At 39.2% G+C, this 25,597-nt stretch overlaps 1 protein-coding gene across 1 annotated transcript in view; it reads right to left on the bottom strand.

Annotated features, from left to right (window-relative positions):
- EYS (EGF-like photoreceptor maintenance factor) overlaps nt 1–25,597 on the bottom strand; it is a 670,725-nt gene that overhangs the window by 300,020 nt on the left and 345,108 nt on the right. Inside the window, exons 14-15 of the mRNA XM_089530993.1 lie at nt 8,064–8,254; nt 3,570–3,661 (exon numbers count right to left, since the gene is read on the bottom strand). Coding sequence (XP_089387119.1) covers nt 3,570–3,661; nt 8,064–8,254 — 283 coding nt within the window. The remainder of the gene's footprint in view (nt 1–3,569; nt 3,662–8,063; nt 8,255–25,597) is intronic.

Here is a 25,597-nt window from a genome sequence, read left to right as displayed (position 1 = left end):
TCACACAATAACGTGAAACTCCATGATTGCATTTGGACTGACTTCCATTGTCTGAAATTGCATGTGGTAGTCTATAACGCAATAACGTAAAGCCCCATGATTGCGTTCGGATTGCCATTGGATTATACTTCCAATTTCCCTTGTCTGATAAACTCCACTGTCAGCCTGAGAAGGAATAATCTCATCAAAAAAAATCCCATGATAGTTTGGCCTTAGAGTTGCCATAAATCAAATGACTTCAAAACACACAAATAATAATAATAATAATAATAATAATAATAATAATAATAAACATAACGTAGCATATGGAAACATGATTTTTTAAAAAAAGAATGCTTGCTGTTTCCAGAGCTGGAAAAGTTACCCCCTTTTAGCCTTCATCTTAAATTGTAATGTGCTGGTTGGTAGATTCTAGCAGATATAAACTAGAATGCTGGTATAATTATGCTGGATTAGCCAGCAGCTGTAGGTGGGAAAAAGCTGTGGGCAAAGTGGTCAAGAAAGAAAACATTAGGCAAGCAGGCGGCTTGCAACCAGCAGATGTTGGCCAGGTTCCAACATCAAGCTGGTGGAGTGTAACTTGCACAGTTCCATGTCCATACCCATAGATGTCTTCTTTTTGTTTGGGGGCAAGAGGCAATCCTCCAGCCCTTTGCACATTCCCCACACCATTCTACCTGCAACTATCAAGCCCTGGGACGGGATTCTGCTTCTGCTTACCAGTGGCACAGAGAGTGCAGGAAGATAATTCAGACATTGGTGAATGAATCTTGGCTCCAAAGGGGAAGGAACTGTAGGTCAACTCTCAGATGGAGTGCATCTTTCCATGATTTCCCCTTAGAACTATATTAGTTGAATTGTCTCCCTACTCTTCTTCTGCAGTCTCTCGCAAGGCTTGATAGCTGCAGGATGGGGTGAGTTTTGGATGTTGCACAAAAGGGCTACAAAACAGCACCTTGTCCTCCACCCAAAAAGAGACAGACATACATGTAAGCCACACTTGCAGGTGAGTATGGCTTGTCTGCCCACCCTTTCTACCACTGGAAACAGTGAAACTGTTCATGCAGTACACCAACAGGCTGATGGACACAGTCCAAAAAAGTAACTTTTCCAAGCTCTAGCTGAGCATTAAATACCCACCACAAAACTGGCTATGTAATATGAACACAGCAGACCAGTTCAATCATAATAAGAAACAATGGTTTCTTGCTATGTGAGTTATTTTTAAACATGCTCTCACACGATCTAACATGGTATTATCTGAAATGGTTAAAGGTCTTTATGACATCTGAACTCAATGGTTTGTGTGAACTGTGGTTTTAGAAGCCAGAAACCAAATATATAATTGCCTTATGATTTGTTCTTGATAACAATGATTTAAAGAAATCAAAATTTCACAGGTTTGTTGCCATGATTTTTTAAAATCTTGAGCAAAGCTTCTAGTCCTCAGTTTTGGCTCACAAAAGACAAAAGGGAAATACCATGAACCTGTACATTGTAGAAATACATTGCTGTGTATTTCTACAGGAAAGCACAAATCATTTGCTCTTTTGACCACAGCCCTCTTGTATCACCTTTTAAAAACTAGTTGGGCTGGGTTTCATCTAATTCCGAGCTCATGTCTACATTTGAAGGCTGTTAGCTCTATCTTCCTTGCACATTTTCTTTCAAAATTAACATTTTATAATTCCAATAAGATACTTCATGGTGTGTGTTAGGGCCTACTAATGACAAGCAGTGGTGGAGAAAAGCACTTGGCCTAAGGTCTCAGTCTTAAGGCACTTAAAATTAATAAAATGTTCCTGTCATATCTTATTGCTCAATTAACTTACTTATTGAATTTTTCAAGTGTTCTGCTTCAGTGGAATTTATGCCACCATACTGCAGCACACTAATAAATATCCGAGATGATACTATGGCCTTAATTATTATTTTCTTTTATTTTGCAGAATCCTGAAGGTACAAGCATAATAAGAGCTCCTCAAAACATTCACAGCTTTAGTAGCATGTGTTTTCCTCCTCCCTGGAGCAACCCACCCCCCCCTTCACAGTTTTCTTTTAAACTAAGCTTCTTCTCTTTTTTAAACAAAATCAATTGGCTTACTTGAAAAAACTGCAATACAAAATCATAAGTATGAACAGAGACCACCATATGAAAAAAAAGAATATAGTTTTAAAAAATCCAAGATATTATCAATTTTGCAGCAGAGTCTAAACCTATTTTTCTTCCCTTCTTAGTTAGGAAAAAGTCCTGACTCTAGTTTCCAAAATATAAATTCTGAGTTTAAGCTTTAATGGTGGTTTTGCTTTGTAGTTGCATCTGTACAAACCATGGGTAATGTCAGGGTTAAGAAGACCTGGTTTCAAGCTGTGATTTAAACTATAACCCTAGGCAGGGATATAAGGTTCCTGGAACTCACCTGCCTTATTCTTTGTACTTGATTTTTTTTTATTTTTTTATTTTTTTGCTAAAGGTTATAGTATTTCTACAATAGCAGTGCACAATGCTTGGCTCTTAACGGCATGTGATCTTCCACAATTTGCTATGGGGTCTCATTATTGCCCTCATTACTGCTCTCAATTTGTTGCCAATACAGAAATCCCTGCAGTTCTGCTGGCACTGGTGTAACTATTCGGGGGTTGGGAACAAAATAAGGGCACTGCCTCCCAATAAGAATTCTGTCTTCCAAAAATGAATTACTGTCCCCAATGTCTAGCATTACTAAGAGTAAGACAGGGGAAATTTTCCACACCTAGAGCTCATCACTTTGCTGTATTTACATTCCCTTGGTAATTTTGCCTGTCCCCTTTCTTTGGATGCCTAAGCTGTATTTTTAAATGCTCAAACAAAGCTTTAAATTACTGGAATATGTGAAATTTGGGGGCTGAAAGAAAACTTGTAAGGAGTCTTGGGGGCAAAGCCCTAATTTTGTCCCTCTTTCCATAGTGACATCTATCCACTAAGACTTTACTCAAGGAAAGTGGGCACCTTGTTTCCCAGCAGAACAGGGATCCTGAAAGCCCACCAAATAGTCCCATGCGCACACTGTTTCTTTGAAGAATGAGGTTAGAAATCCTGGCAAGAACTTCTGTGGGGCAGTGGAAATGTCTGGCTTCCAAGGGGCTTCTGGAAGGAAGCAATGCTGGCTGGTAGTGTCCATTTCAGTGGGACAGTAAAGTGCTCATGGTTTTAGATTAAAAGATCCAGTTCCTCAAATAGGCTCAGCACTTTGGACAGAACCTTTAAATTTCAGACCAAAAATTGGAGCAGATTCACTGACCTACCGACAGAGGAGACACCAACCATGGGAAGGGAAAATGCAATCACTCAAGCCCACAAGACTTAATTAATAACATTATCCATATGACAATTAGTATCACACCAAGCTATCTTTTCACCAAACTCAGTGCCAAATTAATATTGACTTCATTCATGCTAGGGCTGCAACTTTAGGTGTGAACTGGAGGTTGGAGAAAAGGCATTCATTTCCAAGCTGAGCTGATCAACTGGTCCGTTACACCAGTAGGAAGATTTGGATACCATGAATGAAAACACACAAATTACTTACTTAATGTACACGCTGTATTTCTGTCCATCATCCACTTTAACACTGGTACTGATGTTTCTAATTTCTTCCCCCTTATCACATGCAAATTGGTACTGAATAAAGGAAGAACAAAAAATCATTTACTGTAATGGCAGAACAGTAAGAAGTTAAGAAAGTACAGATTGAGTCTCCCTTATCCAGAATTCCTAATTCAGAAATATTCCAAAATCCAAATTATCCAGGTGGATGGCTAAGATAGAGGCACCTTTGCTTTCAATGCACACAAACTTTGTTTCAGGCATAAAATTATTAAAAAAATATTGTTTATAAAATTACCTTCAGGCTATTTGTATAAGTTAAACAGGAAATATAAATGAATTCAATGTTTAGACTAGGGTTTCCATCTCCCAGATATCTCATGTGTATGCAAATATTCCAAAATCCAAAAAACTCCAAAAGTCTATTAGTGCAATTAATAGAGGCTGGTAGCTCTGATGACAGTGGGACAGTGCATTTGCTGTCAACTTCAGTCTCAAATTTAAAGAAGCCATCCAACACGCTGAACCTATTGCAGGGGGTAGTGTTCAGCACTGGACATATCCTCTAAAGCAGTGTTTCCCAAACATTGGTCTTCTAGATATTTTGGACTTCAGCTCCCAGAATTCCTGATTGTTGACCAAACAGGGTAGGGCTTCTGGGAACTGAAATTCAAAACATCTGGAGGACCAAATTTTGGGAACCACTCTCTAAAGCATGGGCTCAAATCCAGAATATATTTACCTCTACACTGACATCAGAACTAATAGTCTCTGCTCAATACAATGGGGTTTTCCCCTTCTTTTCCTCCCTGTAGCTTCTGTGCCACCAAACATCTGCTCTAGGGTGTTTCTCAACATTATGGAGCAATTCTGAAGGCATGTGAAGGAGGAATGGGGGAACTGAGCCCCTCAATTCCACTGGCAGAAGCGGTTCTGTCAGTGAAATGATCTTGGAGATTGCCCAGACCCCATGTTCATGCAGGGCTAGCTCATGTTCATTTATGAGAGTATAAGCAGTCTGTACATGCAGCAGTCAACACTCATAAACACACTGAAGTTTCACAGACAAACAAAAGGTACTCTTGATCATGCTGCACTAGAATCTGGGATCATAAATATAAATCTTGTAGCCAGATTTATGTCTAACACATTTTCAAAGTAATTCTTCACTAATTCCATGAATAGGTTTCCTTAGCTTCAAATATGATTAGGCATGAGTAATTCGGCTTAATTTTCAGAGGATCCATCTAATAGTTATTACTGTTGGCATCAATGGTGCTGAAAGTCAGCTTCCTTGATAAATCACGCTTGACATACTTGTGTGGTTTACAGCTTATTTACATACTGTACTGTGAAAAAGAGTGCCTTGTGTTCCTGTCCATTTGGAGGTGCAGATTTGGCTTGGACTGTTCAGATTTAATTTGGACTGTTGCAGAAGATGCCCCCCCCCCTTTGCTTTGGGTCTGACTCCAAACCTCACTTCACACAAAATTGAAGCTTGATGTTTCCCCATTGACTACAAAAGATAAGTCGCCAAATATAAAGGAAGTGTTGATATAATTGACATGGAACTTGTAACCTATTTGTGATATAAATGGGGGTGTGGAGACAATAAGTAGATTAGAACCTTGGCACTAGCCAGTGGGAGCGAAGCCATGGAAAGGTGGTGGCTACTCCCAGGAGTGAGTATATAAGGAGGAGGAGCAGGTTTGAAAGGGGTTGATGTTTAGTGTGCCCTGAGGGGTAAAGAACCATTGAGGCTAGGTTAGGCTGTTTTGAGGGGTATTTTTAGATACCCAAGAAAGAGACAAAGTGTGTCCGTACTTAAATTGTTGTAATGTCCTGCGGGAGACATACTGTTTGGTGACGAATGGTGTCACAGGTAACCAGAAGGGTTATAAGATACAATTGTTTAATGAAGGTTCTGTGAGAACTTAGTCTGTAAGGAAGCATATATAAAGCTATAGAGAAACAATTATAAAAACAAACTAAAGAAACCGTTAAACTGTGTAGATAATAAAGTATTTATACACCGTATCTATTGTGAACACTATCCACTAAGAGATACTGTATTCAGCCTGGCTTGTAAATAAATTTATTACTTTGTTTCATCAAGAAGCTGTCTTGTTGCTGAATCTGCTTGTGATATAAGAATCAGCCCACTAGATTCTTATGAACAATAACAACTGTGTGATCCTGCCACTTAAGAGGTCTCTCATCAGTTCCCTTAAAGAAACAGTTGTCAGAGTTCCTAGGAAGATCATAAACATAAAATCGGTGTAGAAATAGTTATTGGTTAGATTCATGTTGTGGAGGGTTCGGTTCCAGGAACAGATGTAGATGCCAAAATCTGTGGATGCTCAAGTCCCATTACATTCAATGGCATAGTAAAATGGTGTCATATAAAATGGCAAAATCAAGGTTTGCTTTTGGGGATTTTTATTAATTTATTTCTTGTTTTTTTAACATATTTTCTTGCCTTGGATATTAGAATCCATGGATACGGAGAGACAACTGTAGTTACCGTACTACACATTGAGTCCCATCCCAATCCCCACTCACCAGCAAGCAGCCCTGGTGATTAATGGGGCCTGTTTTCCTCTTAACTGGGAAGCAGCTAAATGACATTCCTACTCTCTCCCATGAACAATCTCTGGTGTGACAGGAAAACTCAGGGTCCATGTCACAATTCACCTTAAGACAGAGTTAAGGAAGGTGGGGATGGGACCATCAGCTGGCTGCTGCCTGGCGGACTTTCCTATTTAACCCCTAAACTAGCAGCTCCATAGGGACAATGAATCCAAAAGAGTCACGAATTTGAAACTATAGGTTATGCATTTGTAACTGCCAAACAGGATTCTGACCATAATGTATTACCTCAATGTATTAAATTTTGCTGGGTCAGATAGATCAATAGTCTAACCCTGTATAAAGCAGTTTCCTGTGTTACCCTATGGATTTCTGAGGATTGTTGCCAGCTTAGGCAAAACACATTTTGTGCCCCAAAGTAAATGACAACATTCTGTTATTTGTTTTTGTGTGTAGGTAAAGAGCATACATCTATTTCCACATAAGTTTTCAAATTCTACAGAAGCTAAAAAGTATGAAGAGCAAGGGAAGAATAATGAAAACATTTTTCTTTTATTTCACATAATCAAAATTACTGCCAATGTAGAAAGCAACAAAAAGTCACTAGGTCCATATGGATGTCCCTTTATCAAAGCTCCAATAATAATTGGGAACTGTAATATCTTTGTGATTCACCTAATATTTTTTAGTCCATGGTTCAGTGCATTAGTATTTTGTTTTCAGCTGTGAGCTCATGAACCACCATCCGTGAAGCAGGCTCACATTTTTCTTCTGAGTTTGTTTTTTTGTATATTATCCAAGAGAGACCGCTGTTATCATCTTCACATAGCTTCCCTATTCTATCATCCCTAAATATTGTTCCTAAGTGTCATGATTACCACTTGTAGCAGAATTTTAAAAAGGGGCAATTTAAAGCTGTGGCTTTGTTTAAACAAAACAAGATTGGAAGCCCTTGATAGAATGCACTAGTACCTGAAAGCAGGGGTGGCGGGAGAGAGAAAAAGAAAAAGCCATGACTCAGTTATTTTTTTTTTTTTTAAATAATCTTTATTGAATTTTATAAAACCACAAACAGAATATACGAAGTCTACTTTGTACACCTTCTACATAAATTATCAAAAAAGGTTCCTAAGTTACATTTCAGAACACAAAGCTATAACACATAAATTTAAGTTTCTAAGTCTGACATCTTCATATCTTCTGTGACCCTTCTATAGGTTGACTTCCTCTTCTCTTGGAGCGTGAAAAAAGAATTCCGCTTCATACAGCTGTAATATACCTTCAATCTTAACTGAGCTGACTAAAAACTCTATACTTAAAAATATTTGCACGTATAAATCACCTAGTCCCCTATTGAGGCATACAGAATACTGGTTTCCGCAGAAGCAAAATTGATCTAACATAAAAGAAACAAAGTATCTTTCTCAGCCTGTTTTAAGTTATCATGCAAGCTTAAATATACAATCAGCTCATACAAAGTATCAGGTTTTCCCCCTGGGCTGCCGCTTCTAAACACATTCCTTTCCCCCTAATCCTTTAATGATTTCTGAGTATCAGGTAGTTGTAATATCCATTAAGTCTTGTAAACCCTTAAAAAAAAAAGAACACTGAATCAACCAAGTAGTATAGAATAAAAAGCTCTTAACCATAATTGCTCATTAACCTCCTCATTTACATATCAAGGAGTCCTTTTTCCACATTCCACTCTCTTTCCCAGTATCTCAGTAACTTCTCCCAGCCTTCTTTTCTTTTCTTTGTACTAACATTCTTAACATTACAGGAGAGTGTATCTAATATTCTATAATCATTGACTTTCAACATCCATTTATCCAAAGAGGGGGCCTTATCCGTTAGTCAGTTATAAGAGAATAATCAGAAGTGTTGTTACCTGTAAGACACCATGCATGACAGAAAGCTGAATAAAGAAAGGTCCCTTGGTTGGTGGCTTCTGCTCAACATGTAGGAGGACGCCTTGCAAGCCAGTAGTCTGGAATTCTAAACTGATGTTGTTTTGTGGATGTAAGTCAAAACCCTGAAATTCCATGTAAGAATCTCCTTGGTACTGGATGTAGCTAAAATCTATAGAAAAAACAACAACAAAGGGTGCATATTAATCAGTCACACATTGAATAATTATTTTGTGTTTATAGTTTGCGATCTTTGAAAAACACGAACGTGTGAAACTGTGCCTCTTACGAGAATTTAGGAGAGAAAATAGAATCTATGGTTGCTTGTAGTGTTCCTGAGCATTTAATGCTACAGAGGAGTCAGAAACCAACAAGCAGAACTGTTTTTTTTCTACTAGTTGGAATATGAAGATTGTGAAGGACTCCACCTTCATATTTCTGCCTATTCAGAAATAGAAGACCAATCGGAGGGGATCTTGTCTGTGTCCCACCAGTAGGGGAAATATACTGTGGGAGAACATGAACAAGGGCTTTCTCTCTACCCAGTTGTGAGTTTCCCTCCTCTTGGAGGTCAAATTGGAAGCAATAGTAGGATTTCTCTGAAGATGCCAGCCACAGATGCCAGTGAAACATCAGGAATAAACTCTTCTAGAACATGGCCACATAGCCCGAAAAACCCACATCTTTATGACATTAATGCAACTTTATGACAATTCCAGTGAGTCCTAGATTAATGTTTAAGTTTCATCTAGTGTGACAGAGGAGTTACATTTTACCAGGAAGTTGTTATGTATTTCCTGAATCCTATTGTTATTCCCAATTAGACTAAAGACATGGGATGTACTTGCAAATTGACTCACTGCTCAGTAGGTCTATTTTAGTTGAAACCAGTAAGATTCAGTGTTACACATTATGATCAATAAGTATGGATATTAGACTTTGATGCAAAAAGCAGGAAATATGTCTGTTGCCAGAGTCTGTACAAATTGTTAAGAATTCCTACTAAACAGGTAAGGTGCTGGCTTGGACCCTGTCCATACTGGTTAAAAAGCCAAGCCTTATTCTGAAGTGCAAATTGGATATTCCCTCCAATTCCCCCTCCTGCTGACAAGTAAATGGCTCTATTAATGAGAGTTATCAGGGCTTAAATGTCTTGTCTACCTCCACTGCATGCAGACCTGCCAAACTGGCTCAGACCTCCAATGTGAAGTATTGTTCAGATTCTGGAGAGGTTAAGCAACCTCTCTGGATTTGAAAGAGAGTAAATGTCTATTTTTATTGGCTTTTGTCTTGTGTACGCAGTCCATTGTCTCCACTGGCCAGACCACTTAAGAATAATTATCAGTGCCTGAAGGGCATATTCACTTCTGTCCTCTGCTAGCATTTTTTTTTTGTTTTGTTTATTGAATCTCGCGTACAACAACACTGAGGTCATGTTTTGCCCCACCCAGAGGTGTTCACTTTTAAGCAACAGCCTCCAAGTTAGGAAGAGGTTAACTACAGAGACACACACAGTGCATCTCTTTGCCTTCTGCTGCTTCAGTCTCCAGTTCTCTTCTTCATGTTGGAGAATGAGAAAATTCATGTCTGTGTTTTAGTCTGTAGTCCCTTAGGTTTAGCTGCACCCTTCTTAGAATGATCAGGAGTAGATGTTTAGGTCCCATGCCGTTTCTCCCTTCTTTTACTTTGAGAAACAGCTTGCATTGACTGTAGACTGTTCTGATGGATTCTGCTGATATCTTTTCCTGTTTATTTAAAATAAAATAATAATTGTCTTTACTGCACAACCACAGCAAAAACTACCTCATTCTCACTTAGAGTCACCCTGGTTTATTGTCTGTTTTTAAAACCTTTGGCCTGTATGATCCTGCAGTGAATTAGTGCCTGGAGGGGCTCTTCTCCCAAAATAGTAAATCCAGAGCTATGATTCCCTCAGTGCTACTATGGTTACTATGATACTTGATGACCTAGTCCAAATCAAGAAAATTTTTCTTAAAATATAAAGGAAGGATGGTACTTTGGTGTACTCAGTTCCCTCAAAAACTACCTGGCAATATAAGACAAGTCAAGTTGTCCACCTTGACACAGTGCAACATTGATCAAGATCTCCTCACTGAGGGGTGGGGGGTGAGGAGGTAGAAACCAGCATTTAATTAAGGATTTTGTAGAAGAAAGTGGAAAAGGAAGAGGAAAGAAGACAGAGTCAAGGTGGAGAGAGCTATTCTTTTTCTGGCCTATCATCCAATTATGTCCAAGGAAACAACTTGCATGTGCCAAGCTTATCCATCAATTACCTATTTTACCAATAATCATTATTTCCCAATAATCAGTAAAAGCAGACAGACAAGCAAACTCCTAAACATCAGAAAATAGAAAAGGTGTGGAGATAGTGTTTCCAAAACAAGCACTTGAATATCTGAGAATCCATCTTGAAGACAAACATCTCATAATTCATTAGTTGAGGAGCACTTTCTTCTGTGATAAACAACAAAATATCTGATGTCTCCATCCAGCTAAAGGCAAAGTGGCCATGTAGTTTGAGAAAGTAGCATACAACTTTTCTGTCCAATCAAATCAAGCCAGCCAGGTCTTACTCCCCAATACCCAAACCATCTTTCTATGCTTACTCTTTATCTTATCCTTCTTACACGGAATGCCTTTTCCCCTATAGGCCAATATGGCCACTTTATGTAGTTTCAAAGGAAGACCTACACAGAAAGAGGAACTGTGTAGATCTTTTTTAAAGGGATGTTCAAGGATCAAGGATATTCATACTGAAAAGAAGTTAACTTTTATTGTTTCAAAAAAAGAGGGCAGCATTGCAATACCTCCACAATTTCATTCTGATAGTCCTAGAGGAATGCACTATGTGTGGTATAGGTATGTTTTTACACACATTTATATTCACATGCATGCATGCATATATAAAATAACCACTGCTCTTGGTCTAAATTTAACAGTTCTTTTTAGTATACAAGAGTGATATCCAAGTGTCTTTTGAAGGTCACAAGGCATGGCTTCAGCCTTCAGAGATGAGTGCATGCACAAGTGTGCGTGCACACACACACACTTTAACAAGTTTGGTCATTACATAGGTAAGTGCTGTTAGCCTTATTCATTAAATTAGCTAGTGTTATTCATGATTCATTCATGAAACATAGCCTACTATGATTCAAAACAAAATTCTAATTCATGAGGTTTTATTATTTTATAAACAACCAGAAGCATCTAGCTTCAAAAGTGTTAGAAACATCTTAGATTCCTCTCCACCCACCCCAGTTTGGTGCTCTATTTTCTTAATCTCTCTTATTTCTCTTTACCTGTACCCTCCCCTTTTTGTTGCTCACTTGTCTTTCATTTGCCTGTGCTGCTCATTCTGCTTTTCCTTCTCTTCTCCCCTGACTTATTAGATAGTGTGTGTCCGTGCGCACATTCGTCTTCAAGCCATTGTCAGCTTATGGTGATCCTATGAATTTCAGAGGTTTTTCTTAATTAAGGGAGACCCAGAGGTGATTTTGCCAGGTCCATCCTCTCAAATATAGGTGCAACACCTACAATCTCCTTTTCTCTCTTTCTATGGCAGCATTCACATTGCAGAAATAATCCAGATTGACACTGCTTTAAATGTCATGGTTCCATGCTCTAGAATTCTGGGAACTGTACTTTTGTGAGACATGTAGACTTCTCTGTCAGAGAGCTCCAGTGCCACAATAAACTACAATTTCCAGAATTTCATAGCATTGAGCCATAGCACATAAAGTGGTGTCAACTTGGATTATTTCTGTAATGTGGATGCATCCTATGTGTGTTTGTTTCAGGAGTTTAGGAAGGTGTAGAATTTCTTAAAGCTTTTCTAGGGAAATGGAGATCACAAGCCTGACAACAGGTTCTTCCTTGATGATTACGGGAGGTCTGCCACCGACTGACTGAAGATCATATTTCAGCTACAGGTTTTAATTCACTTAAATTAATCACTCCAAACAAAATACTGTATGTCTCCCCATCCCCAGATACCCCTAGTATCTAAGCCAAGAGTTTCATCAAGAGTTCCAGAGTGATGGCAGATATATCCACACAAACACACAGTGCAATGTAACTCTGTCTCCATGGTTCTGCATTTCCCATCCATCCTCAGAAGGTAACTTCATGTTCCTGGAACAATTTACTGACGGAGGGGGACAAGGGAGGATGGAGTGAGCTTAATATCTGCTTGATATTGACACCAGTTCTCCTGGCTCCAGAACTGTAGCTGAGTACAGCTTAGATGTTTCCTCTGTCTCTAACTTGTTGTTGTTGTTGATGATGGCAAAGATAGTAGGAATCCTGTATCAGTTAGGAATGCATAACCAGGCATTATGTGTTTGTGACTGTTACACATTCACAGTCGCTACACACACACCCAGTACCCATTTACTGGTCAGAGGCCATTGTGGCTGATGCGGGCCATTCAGGAAGGAGCTAGCTGCTATTCCCACTCAATTTCCTTGCATGAGCAATTTTCAGCACAAAGGAAAATTACAACAGAGATCTTATTTCTGCTTGTTGAAATAGGAATTGCTCATAGGAATGGTGAAAATGGCAACTTGCTTTTTCTCAATTGACAAGGGAATAAACTTCCATCAATTGCAGTCAGGTATGGCAGGACTGGGGAGGGAGTCACACCAGAATTCAGTGCATAGCACATAACAGCCATGCTTAGGCATATATGAAGACCATACGGGATTCTGGCCTATTACTATCACTATAACCATCATTATTTAAATAGCCAAAGCAGTTTGCTCTGGGCATTTGGAAACCATTACTGGGGAGTGGGTGGGAACAGACATTGCACAAGAAGAAACTGAATACCTCCTGCAACGACACATGTAACCAACATTATTTCACTCATTCTCCTTTATTATTACATATGTGGCTAAACACAGTTGTTATTGCATGAGTGACCCAGATATTTGGCTATTCCATTTCACCAATCCCTTGCCATTTAGCTTCTAGGGTTATTTTTGTAGTTGTTTAAAAATTAGGCAGAATTCTTTTATCGAGTACAGGATCTGAATGCTTCAGGGATAAGGTGTATTACACAGTCAATATCTAAATGCAAAAGCAGATATATTGGAAGAATGTGTAAACATGACAGTTTTAGAGCCCAGGGCTAATTCTACAAAATACAAATAAAGAGGGCCTATTTCTTTCCTGCTTTAGATTGAACTACATGGTGAAGTATTACTTAGCTCTTTTGAATAATTACTCTGTATTCTATTAGGTCTATATGATTCACATGCTATTGTCTTCTGTGGCATTATTCCAAGCAAGAGTTATGGCACAAAACATAAGATTTTGATATTCTTGCAATAAATCTGTCTCTGCACACAATTATTGCTGGGTTTTTGAGCATCTCTATTTTAGCGTGACCACCTTGGCAGACTTCATCAATTAGGCAGGTGATTCGATGAATCCATGAATGTTCAAAGGCTTCTGCATTCTCAAAAGATTTTTTTTCTAATTTCATAAATAAATTTAACATGCTATACGTAAGCGACACATGATTGTGCTTAAAGAATACACACCACTGAAGCAATTTCCCACTGAATTTATTACAACTAAAATTCATCCTCAACTCCCCTCATGGCTGGACCAAATTGTGTGTGTGTGTGTGTGTAGGGCATGCAAATGCATCTCTATTTTTATAGTTATGCAGAAGAAGGAATTTCAGCAGGTTTTAAGTCATATAATAATATGCCATTGCAAGCTTCACCTATCACAAGTTCTTCATTTGCACTGCTTCAAAGGGTGCACTGTCCCTGCTCTCTGTAGTATCCAATCATTCTCCAAATTGTCCTCACCAAATCTCTGAGTGTATTGTTCTACTTATCTTAGCTCTCAGTGCTTCCTTTAACCTTTTATGAAGTACTCTCAGCTGGGAGCTGTGAACAAGGAAAATAAAGCTTTTGGAGGGGGTGGGGGACAGTATATAGTCCTGTGAGCTCCATGGAAAAGAGCTCAGATATGCATGGATAAATCCGGTTGCCTATAATAGCCTCTGTTCATGACAAAAGTATAGTGTATACCGAATCCCTGAAGTCTTGGAAGGCATTTAATGGAGACCAATAATCTCTCTGACATTTCCAACACAGAAGATCACTGCTTTTATCATGAGTATTTTACAATTCACCCTGACCACTTCAATGGCATTTGAATATATTACTTCCATAACCCATGTAAAACAATCTTGTAAGGTAGATCATTACAGTACTGCTGTTGAATATTGTAGACAAAGGCTGGACATGCCTAAAAGCTAAAGAATATTTGAATGGACAAAAAATAAAAGGCACAAAAAAGCAGAGGAAAATGATGGCTTCCATGTTAGTGGGAGAGCAGTGTGCTGGGTTTTAGTCTGAAGTGAAAGGGAGCTATGTAAGGTACTGACCCCTATCCCCCAAATAGGCTGCACCTTAGTTAGCAAAATTTGAACTGAAAACCCATAGTGGATTTGCTGCCCTTTACCAGCATGGAATTTACCAGCTGACCCATGTATACACACATATATAAACCGACTTTCTCAAAACCTACCAATTATTAGGAATGAAAAGAATATACGAAAATGTTCAAAAGTGGTTGGAAAGCATGTTTTTTTTAAGTGTAAGGAAGCACTGATCTGAAAAATCTTAGACTAATGAGAATTTTCAGTTTGGATTTGTTCTACATAAAATGCAGAATAACAGGATATTCTACAGAAAATGCTGTAGTTTATTATGTCCAAAATTCACATATTGTTTTGTGCAGAAAAGAGTTTTATTTTCTGTGCAGAAAAATGCTGTTTTGTGTGTGTACACACACCCCACATACACATTTGCACAGTAAGTTCCAACTACTGTACATCATTTTCTGTACAGAAAATGCATCTTCCTGTGTAGAAAATTGTTTTCTATGCTAAAAAGTACAATTTTTCACATAGTAAGTTACTAACTGCCAACAGGCTTCAAAAACTGAGCCCTTATCAAAGACTTAACTGCAAGAAGAACGCAATTGCTCAGATAATTCATTGCTTCCTTCATGAACTGATCCCTAGTTATTATGAAGCTGAGCAGAGCTGTTTCAGGCCAAGTCATACTATTCATCCATAGAGTCCAGCATTGTTAATACTGCCCATAAACAGCTCTCCAGGGTTTCTAAAACGAACCATTTCTGACCCTATCAGGAGGTTCCAGAGACTGAATTTGTGATCTTCTGCATGTAAAACATGTGTTCTGCCACTGACCTATGACCCCTTCCCATGATTATTGCTCATTATGCTCACCATATACCAAGTTCTTCCATGGGGCCCTGACAGGAGTAGACCGTCTTCCTTTTGTAGGTCAGTTGAATCCAAGGAAACAGACCATACCTGGTGTGACACTACCAAAGTTGTGCAGGGAAGAGATGACAAACTTCATTCTCTACTGCACATTTGCATGCTCCTTTACAGCAGAAAAAGCAACAGAAAGGGATTCGGTGTCACATCCCAACCCCCAGGGAGAAAGCTCCCACTGCATTCCATTTGTTCACTTCTTTTTAATAAAATAGGATACAAACACTACCCCATTTGATCACACATTAGGCCCCAGGGACAGTTTTAGTCCAGGAGAGCTCATTCTACTACTAGGAAGTAAACTAGATGTTTTGGGTTATTCCTGGATAGAAAAAGGCCTCTCCTGAGACTAAAACTGTCCATCATCCTATCTCACAGCAAACATACTGGAGCAGGCAACTTTTGCATGCTCGTCTAGAGAAGATGTTATGTTCTTCTGTGAGGTAGTTTCCCATCGGCATGTACACTCCTCTTCCTGCTTCTTTCTTTGTGGCCCTTTTCTCTTTCTGTTGTCTTAGCAGTCTCAATTGCTAGATGATCTGAGCAGCAGCAAGGACTGGCAGCTCTTCCCTTTTGGTAACTGAACTATGGCGTGGTACACACTGCGCTAAAGCACCGTGCTCGCGCCGTGCTAGGGTTACGGCAACCGCACGGTCCCTAACCCTAGCACGTACTGGTAGCACAATAATGGCGGTGCTTTGTGTAAACAGGCACCGCCATTATGACATAACAGATGCATAGCGTCCAAATGTCGCATCTCGCCAGTTACGTCACATTGGCGCACTCATAATGTAACTGGCGCATGGAAAAAAGAACCTGCTTTTTGCGGGTACTTTTTCCTCCACAGGGAAATCATGCGGTTTGGCGGCTATGGCTTCCCTGCAGAGGAAAAAAAGCTGCCGCCACTCTGGATTTACCAAGAGGTATGTACCAGGCATATAGAATGGAAACAACATATTCCTTTTCTTTTTCTCCTAAGTTAACACTATGTCTTTGAACATATGAATGAATTTCTGAGTAAACTAATTTATATATTTTACTAAGGAGTCTTGGTTTACTTTATTCTACTAGGCTGTCTGTGGAAAGACATGTCGCTGGTTATGTCATTCAGTTTCATCTGCCATTATTTACTCTGTAGAGAGATAAAACCAGTATCTCATCAATTCCCCACAAAGGCAAGCCAGTGAGAAATGTTGCCCTATCCTTGTAGATTATGAGTCTAAAAGAACTCTGTCTTCTGGTTGCACAGGATGACAAGAAGATCCTGAGAGCCCAGCAAGACCAAACAAAAGAAATCATTTTAAAAATGCTCAGGAATTCTGGCTGTGGTTCCAGAAACATATAACATCTTATCCATCTACTCTAAAAGTGCTGTGTCAGGTCTATGATATAATCTACTTAAGTGTGGAACTAGGTATCCGAAATCCTATAAATACAAATGAAAAAGTGTTTGATAACATAATCCTAAACATGTCTGCTCAGATCTAAGTGCAACTGAGTTGAATGGAGCTTACCACCAGATTAATAAATGTATGACTGAGGTCTTAATCTCACATAGGTACAAATCTGGCAGCTGGTCCACACAGTCATTCTCTATCTGCACAGTTTTGATTAACACAGACACATCCTGGCTGTGTCTACTTAAATTTATCTTTTCCTCTGCAACCAGATTTATTTTAGTTATTTTTTAAAAACTGTAGCAGAATCATTAGTTCTTTCACATGTGGAATATATTGTAGTGAATGCCCCACACCCTTACACTGGGGTGGACAACTGCTAGGACAAAGGTGGGCATAATGTTACCCACAGGCTGTGTCTATGGACCACACCAGTGTGCCCTGAAGACTCCCATCAGTCTCTTCAAAGTTCCCCAGCCTCCCCTGTTGTTGTTGTTGTTGTTGTTTTAAGTCCATTTTTTGAGGATCTTTTGCCTGAAAATGGTGCAGAAAATCCCCCAAATGCATGAAAACATGCAAACACCTCCCTACTACCCCAACTTCTCCATTTCCCTCTGTGGTGACTCTCAAAATGGTAATAGGAATGTTACTTCCACTTGTCATGTTGAGAGGAGCTATGGACACAGGTATTTGGGCTTGCTCTGTGTGTGTGGACCTTGGTGGGCTGGGGTCATGGTAGAATTGGCGAGTTGCCCAGCCCTGTGATAGGGGTTGGAGGGTGGCCAACTGAAGGAGCCTGGAGAGATTCACCTTTTCACTGCACCTACGTCTTTGAAATCTTTTTTAAAAATGTTTTCTTTCATTAAAAAACAATCAAAACAACCTCTGCACCTAGGGAGAGGCCCAAAAAAGATCTCCGTTTCACAAGTGAGAGAAACAGAACTCAACTTTTAGTTTACTTCCTTGTTATATAAATGCCTAATAAAACAATGGAGGTCCAAAATGTAGTGAAGATCTCCCCAGATCCATGTTGTGTGCATGTGTCAGTGTTTTGAGTAAAAGAAAACAAAAATCAGGGGGGAAAAACCTGGGAGATAGGTATGGTGCCCTGGTCAAAGTCCTCCAAAACAGCCTTGTGATGCCATAAAAAAGGACTGTGCTTTCCCCACTTCTATCTTAAACTGAAGGAAGTAGAGCTTTTTGTGTAGTTCTTCTAACCTTTTCTGCTTTGTGGACATTCAGAGGGGAATATTATTGCTTTACTGAGCAAATCACTGTAAGGAATTGTCAGCTAGTGCCTTTACTGAAGAAATCCCCAATGAGTTTTACTTACTCAAGTGTGCTTAGGACTGCAGCCTTAGTCACAACAAATTTGAACAATGGATTCCTTACTTTGACATTTTAATTCCTCCCCCGCTTCCCCATCTTACAGAAGGACAGGGAAGATATGAGGGTATATGAACTGTAGTCACCCATCTATCACGGAGTCAAATTTCACAGTACATTTCATGTTCAGAAGTGTAGCTGCTTTTACTTGGATAGCTTACAAATGGGAACCAATTGTCTTCTGTGTGGAGACACTTTGCTTGAAATCATATGTAATAAGTTTACAAATATGCAAGTAGCTGAGACAAAATTAAGGATTCCTCCTCCCCACCATTATCCTTATTCTTATTAAATTAATATTATATCCTAGCTTTCGTTTGCAGACAGAACTCAAGCAGCACTAAAATGCAATGTAATATACAAAGTTATAATTAAAATATAAAAACAAATCAGCCATGAAAAAGCAAATCATCCTTTAAAACACACCAATAAAAAAGAAATAAACTTACTTCAGCAAATGGTTCAAAAGCTAAAAAAAAGAACCTTATCTGAATAAAACTGCCTTTGCCTGTTGATGCAAGAACAAGAAGTTAACCTGGCCTCCCATGGCCTGCAGTTCCATAGAATGGGTGGTGTAGCTTTTTTCTGAAATCTCATACTGAGATCAATTGTGTGATTTGTTACAGCTAGATTGCAACAGCCTCCTTTAAAAGTGAAGCTTAGATTATTGTTTTTAAAGAAGAAAACTTATTTTACAGGATTATTGTGAGGACATAATGAAGAAGAGAACAGCCAGTTTTTGCTGCCTTGAGCTCATTAGAGGAATAGCAGGTCAAAATGTAAATGGTATCATATGGGTATGTACAACAATTGATTTAGGGAGCTTGCAAGCTAAGCATGCAAACTGTAAACACAACTGCAGAATACTAATACTAAACACCATGGGAGCCATTAACTTACAGGCACATGGCTTTCAGACCATTTTAGAAACCACTATGATCAACCATTGTCGAAAGGGCAAGCCAAATTACTCTGCATTTAGTTATTTTCTCAATTACTTTGCCAAGTACCCATCTTCTTCATTGATTTATCTAATTTACTCCAAAGAACAGGTAGCTAGTGGCCAGCACCACAGCTTTTTGTAGTGCATTCAATAAGGCAAATATGTATTGTATGAAGATTTAAATAGAAATGCTACTTTGTTTGGAAGGGAGGGGGTTAAATCCAGTAGAGAGCCTCTATAGATGGAATTATTTCAACCACCAGTAATAGACAAAGTGGTTTCTCCTCCTTATGCACTATCCCCATGCACTTTCCAAAATAGCTCTGAAGCTCTGGACCTCTCCAGAGTTGGTTTCAAATAGAGCTGAGAGATAGATCAAGGGGAAGAGAGAGGAAGGGAGTTCTGTGTTGGTGCTGCACAACATTGGATTAAGGCAACTACCATGCGAGGTTCCATGCATCAAACTTAATTGGTATCATACTTAACAGGCTTACCTTGTGTTAACAGGTCATGGATCTGTGTCATCGAAATTGTACAGAGTTTGGAAAAGGCCCGATATACACAGGTGGTGAAACGCCGCCCCTTTTTACTACGCAGCTGTACAACAGCATCCACATGTGGCTGCACAGATGTGCACTCAAAAAGGAGCCACTCTAGGCAGCTCCTTTTTTGAGCCATCATAAGGGCTGCAATGCAGCCCTATGATGCTGCTTCTGCTGACAGGCATCTGTATGAGGCGCCACAGCTGTGGTGCCTGCTGTGTGGATGGGCACGTGCCCAGTCCTATCGAGCATTAATATTGCCACAACATGCCAGTCTGTACCGGGCCAAAGTCACTTTTTGGACTCCACATCCATAGGTCATGTAACTGCCTGGGTTACATTTTGGAGAAACACAAGATATAACTTTACTTTATTCTATTTAATTTTACATGCTGCCTTCCTCCTGCCATGGGACCCAAGTAAATTTTCTAAGTTTTCTGTTTTGCCAACAGAATAGCACCAGATGTTGACATCACTGGGCACTTGTCAAGTCCCGTGTTCTTGAGGAGACAAAGTTGAACTCTCCAGATTCCCCTACTTCTGCTGTTGTTTCTCTCTTTTATCACTGTCTGTTCCTCTGCTTCCTCCAGCCTATCTTCAGCATTCCCAAACTTTCTGAGAAATCACATGGAGTGAATCAAAGGAAGAAGGTAAGTAAAGAGGTGGTAGGAATAGACACAAAGAATAGTGGGCTTACTCAGGGAGATGTCCTGTGAGGATATCTTGCCCAGCCACCCAAACACATTCCACATATCTGCAGTCAGTTATATATACAGAAGGGATCAGCTGGCCCACTAAGCCTGCCTGTTTAAAATTTGTGTTACACATTCCACTCTGAGCTATATCTGACCTATCGACTTAACTACTTCTGAATAACTATGTGCTAAAGGTCACAATCACCCCTCAGTAAATCTTCTCTTTTGTCTTTTATAAATAATTTTGAAGATTTGGAAAGGAAGGCCTGAAGGTAGGAAGAAGAAAGATTATCAAATTCTGATCAGACAAGAAATACATGGCTGGTAAATTGTATTCTGTTTGGGGAGCCACTGACTGTGCAGGTGCTATGGACAGAAAGATGACTCATCATCTTGTATTTTTTGGCTGAAAAAAATGGACTTCCCAACACACACTGGAAACCCAGTTGGAAAGAAGAATTTTACGATTTTTGCTCAGTAACCACATATATTAAAATGCTTCAGACAAATGTTTGCTAAAAATAACCCTCTATTTTCACACAGCCACGTGTGTGTGCGTGCGTGCGTGCAATTCATTTATATATGTATTGCTATTTTCTAAAAACATATTCTTCAAAATCTGTGAAAATCAACAATCTTTCACATCAGAACTCTTTCACAACAAAACTTGTGCAAAAAACCCCACATCTTATACAAAATATTTTTGTGTAAAGAAAACAACCTTGAACAAAAACTGGGCCATGATTTTGTTGTGCAAGATTGCTGTTTTCTGTTCAAGATTCCTGTTCAAAGTTTTTGTTGTACAAGACTGCTGAGGGCTTTGTGCAGAAAAAAGCCATTTTGCACAGAAGCACACACAACTGCCTGGAAATTGTTTTGTTTTGGGGGATTTTGGACAAGTCCTCACAATTCTCAAGCAAAAAAACTCACACAAAACAAAAATTCTATTTTTGCACAGAATTATTTCCTGAAATTCTTCAGGATGTATGAATACTGGGCAAGAACTGTGTGGAAATATTTCTTTTCCGGGGAGGGGGGGGGGGTTAAACTGTAGAAATTATGTGTTGTCACTTGCAAGAACAAAATGGTCAAATATTAATAGAGCTAGCTGGTGTATATTAAACTTAGCAAGCAAAAAGAGCAAGATGTAAATTAGAATGGCTATTAAAGGCTAAGGAAAAAGAGAAAAAGAGTGTGTTAATATTAGCTGTTCAACTTTAAGAGGAAATGAAATGTAAACAGCTAGTATTGTAGTCATTTAAAAAAAATCACATCCCCAAATTTGTCTTGGTTTATCTGGTACAATGCCTCCTCCATCATGCAAACATGCCCATCCAGCCTCACTAGAGCAAATGTGGGTGCACATTTTTGTTCCTATGCAGATCCAGAGGCAAAACACAGTTCCATCTTTTTTTTTTTTTTACAGAAAGAGAAGGTTTCAGTGGTTATGAAGAAGGTCAAATGCTTTAAAAATATCATTTACATCCCTTTAGGTAAAAAATATTCAACCCTTAGTAACATTCTCAGACTCTTTACAAGGTGAATAATATTCTTCTGGACATCTTTAAGGATGGGTTTATGCTGCAAATATTATTGTACTCTGTCCTGATATTTCATTGACTGATCCTTCCTATTGTAAACTTTTCATCCATTTTCTCAAGGAGATGGAAGAAAAATAAATAAATGCCAGGATGGGAATGAGGTGACTTTAGCCATTACAGAACACAAATAAAGAATAGTAAATAGTCCAGGTTCTGAGTCAGCAATCAGTCTTCAGTAAACAATTCATAATTTTCCAGTCTCTTTGCAAATTTTCAGCCTCCAGTCTCCATGCAAATACAAAAAGAAAAGTCGAGACACCTTTAATAAATTATTTGCTTTTGGTTACTTAAACGTCCATCTTATCCAGTTTGATCTCACATTGTGTGTGGATTTGAATAATGACTGCATATACAAATATAAATGCAGAAGAGCTGTGCAGAGAGGATTGGCTCATAATGTTGCAACTAGCAGCAACAAAAGATTTCATCAGTCGTTTCAACTGTTCAGTGTATTTGCAGAACAATCCAAGCCATGCTCATTCAACAGGAAGTCTTATTGAATTCAATGGAGCTGACTCCCAAGTAAGAATGCATAGGATTGCAAACTTTGTAATGGAAAACTCCTGGGTGGCTTTGGACACATCAAACTCTCTCAGCCTCACAAAAAAGTAAGGGCAAACACATTCTGCCAAGAAAATTCTCCCATGAAATTCAACCCTTAGAATTATCATAAGTCAGAAATGACATGAAAGCACAAAACAGTAATTGTCTACACTAAGCAAGCAACATTTGCAAAAGCCTATTTTTCTGCATCTGATATTATTAAAATGATTCTGAATAGAAATACATACATTGAGATAGGACATGTGTTTTCCTGTCTTCAGTTTACTAAAGTAAATTAATTAGAGTAATTAGTTACTAGAATAAACCTATTGAATCAAATTAATTTATTCACAATTCAACAACTAAATTCAGTTTGTCTGTTTTCCAGCCTGTGTATCTGTGTTTTATTTAACTCTTATCTCCAAATACATCATCTATCAGTTCATGAAGATGTCCTGTTACACTAGATATCATCCCTCTGTTTCTACAGTGTAGAAACCAGATCTTTTTCCTTTAATGTAAATATGAATTTTACATTTAATGTAAAACAAGGGTTGGAATCCTGATGTCCCCCAGGAAAAACCCTTACTCATTGGCCATACCTGCTGGAAATGAAGAGAGTTGTAGTTTAAAGTACTGGGGTGGATGCCAGGTTTCCTGTTGCTGATCTAACCAAGTAAAAAATTACGTTTTGCAGCTACAGAAATTGTCTGGATGAAGGAGGAGTAGACAACTTTAGAGGAAGACTGAGAGGTAAAGGGGGGAGGCAATTCAGACATGGCAGAGGGAATAGATGCTTTGGTGCACCTCTTTTGAAAATAAAAGTGCTCAGAGCAGGGCGTGTGTGTATTTTTTCACAGGCTGCAGAAATGACTCCCAAGATCACATAGAAAAATGCCTCTGGGGTCATGGCAGAACGCCTATGTGAAAACAAACATTCATTCTTTTTAGCATTCTCAGATGGGCACTGAAAATACATATTTCATAGCTACTCGAAAAACCACTAGAGCAAATTATGGCTCTTGTGCCTCCACATTCCTGATGACCATACAAATCACTATGGTACATGCCCTATTTTCCTTTTACTTATGCCTTATACTAAGTCTTTGGTTGCTTTCCGAACAGCCTCTTGCTTTACAGCAGAGTATACTCATAGCCATTCCTGCTCAAGTGGCTGAAATAAAAAGTGTATGAATGATTCCTAGTCGTTGTGTTTCCAGACACGGTGCTCTGCAGATATAATACTCCTCACCTTTGGTTCCACACAGTGAATCCAAAGTTACAAAGAACCTATGTTTTATTCTGTCAGAGGAGTCTGTGCTGCATGACTTGCTGAGAGTTATGGTTGTGTTTTTCCTCGCAAAGTTGAAATGTCCTCTAATATGGCATGCTGTATGACAATAAAGTGTGGTTAACATCCAGAACTGTTTGCCACGGAGCCCATAAGGGTCTCTCAAGCAAAGAAAACCAACAGTTCTGAATAAACCCTCTTTAAAGCTCACTTTGTCATCACTAAAACCAATCCAAAAACACTGGAAGATGATAGAAATCCTTCAGCTATCAGACCTGAGGGAAGCACAGGCATCTACATACATGCACCCTGTGAAGGTTAGTCCTTAGTTAAATAATAATCATAAATAAATAAACTTTATTCTTATACCCTGCCTTTCTGCTGCAGCAATCAAGGCGGCTAACATGACTAGAATATATTGGAATAATACATACTCTCAATAAATAAATTGACCTCCCTTTAATACAGGAAGTTAGTTAGTCATAGATGTCTCTGTCACAGAAGAAACATATCTCATTGCGCTTGGAAGAAAATGAATGATTGTTTTAAAACTCACAGAAAACATTTAAAAAAAAAGAAAAGAAAAAGAAAGCAACCATTTTCATAGTGTAGAACAATAATGGCCATGACCATATTCAATGAGCTTCAGTGCCATCTATATGCTGGTGAAAGAAGCCCAAATTTATGTCTCCCGGTTACCACACAAAGGAAGCAGCTTGCAAAAGAATGTTGACACAATTTTAATGATACTTTCTCAGAGTCTAGATAGTGGCATCACTAGGGGATGCAGGGCTGGGTGGCAGACTGCATCAGGTGACACCCCAGAGGGGAAGTAGTATACCCAGAGGGTCTGGCACAGCTATTGGATAAGCAAGAAACTGTGATTTTCTGCTTGCACAGAACATAAATAGGCCCTCTGGAGGCCGCAGCACTGCCCCCCCCCCAAGTTGTGGCTGCTGAGAGGTCGGCTGCCTTCAGGGTATGGTACGACAGCAGCCATGCAGGACCCTGAAGGCCTTTTGGAGGGGCTACAGCTGTCTGGCTGGGGTGTGCGGAGGGCAAGGCAGTTCCCCCCACACACACACACACAAGGTGAGACCAACCTGAGGGATGTCACTGCACCCAGATATACACATTATAACCAAAGCTTTGTTGTAACACAGTCATAATGAGTCTATCTCCACCTTCACTGCATACATATTGTGCTGAACACTTTAGTCAGTTTCTTTAAAAAAAGGATCATGGTCTTTGTGTGGGACACACAGAATATTCAGGTCTCTCTTTCTCTGGTAAAGATTAGAATTCCTTAGACCTTGCAGTAACATATAAGTTCAAGAACTAGTTTGTTTGTTTTTATAGTAAGGAGCAGGAACAGTGGAACCTTGCCTTACGCAGGGAATCCGTTCCAGACCCCCCCCCCCCAGGTAAGGCGAATTCCGCCTATTCTCGAGCCCCATTATAGTTGCGCATGCACCATTCAATGTATTATAGCATGGCTTCCATGTAAACCAGAAGCCGTGTATGGTGCGCCCACATAAGGAGCAGGTGTGCTGTACTTTGTGCTTATAATTGTCAGAGCTCTAATTTACTACTTTTCAGTGTAATGTGGTTTTGCCTCTTACTCATTACTGGATGTGTTTTAACTAAATGGTAGGGGAAGAATTATATGGTGGTTGCCTTGCTTTACAGCCTACCTCCACTTCCCAACTTATCATCAGTGGATTTAAGCATTTGTGGACAGCAAGCCCCATTACCCCTAATGGCCATGCACG

Source organism: Sceloporus occidentalis, unplaced genomic scaffold (assembly GCF_023333645.1).
Source record: "Sceloporus occidentalis isolate IW3139 unplaced genomic scaffold, rSceOcc1.0.p SCAF_6, whole genome shotgun sequence".
Classification (NCBI taxonomy): Eukaryota; Metazoa; Chordata; class Lepidosauria; order Squamata; family Phrynosomatidae; genus Sceloporus; species Sceloporus occidentalis.
The sequence above is the reverse complement of the archived record's forward strand: the minus strand, read 5'-3'. Positions and strand labels throughout refer to the sequence as shown.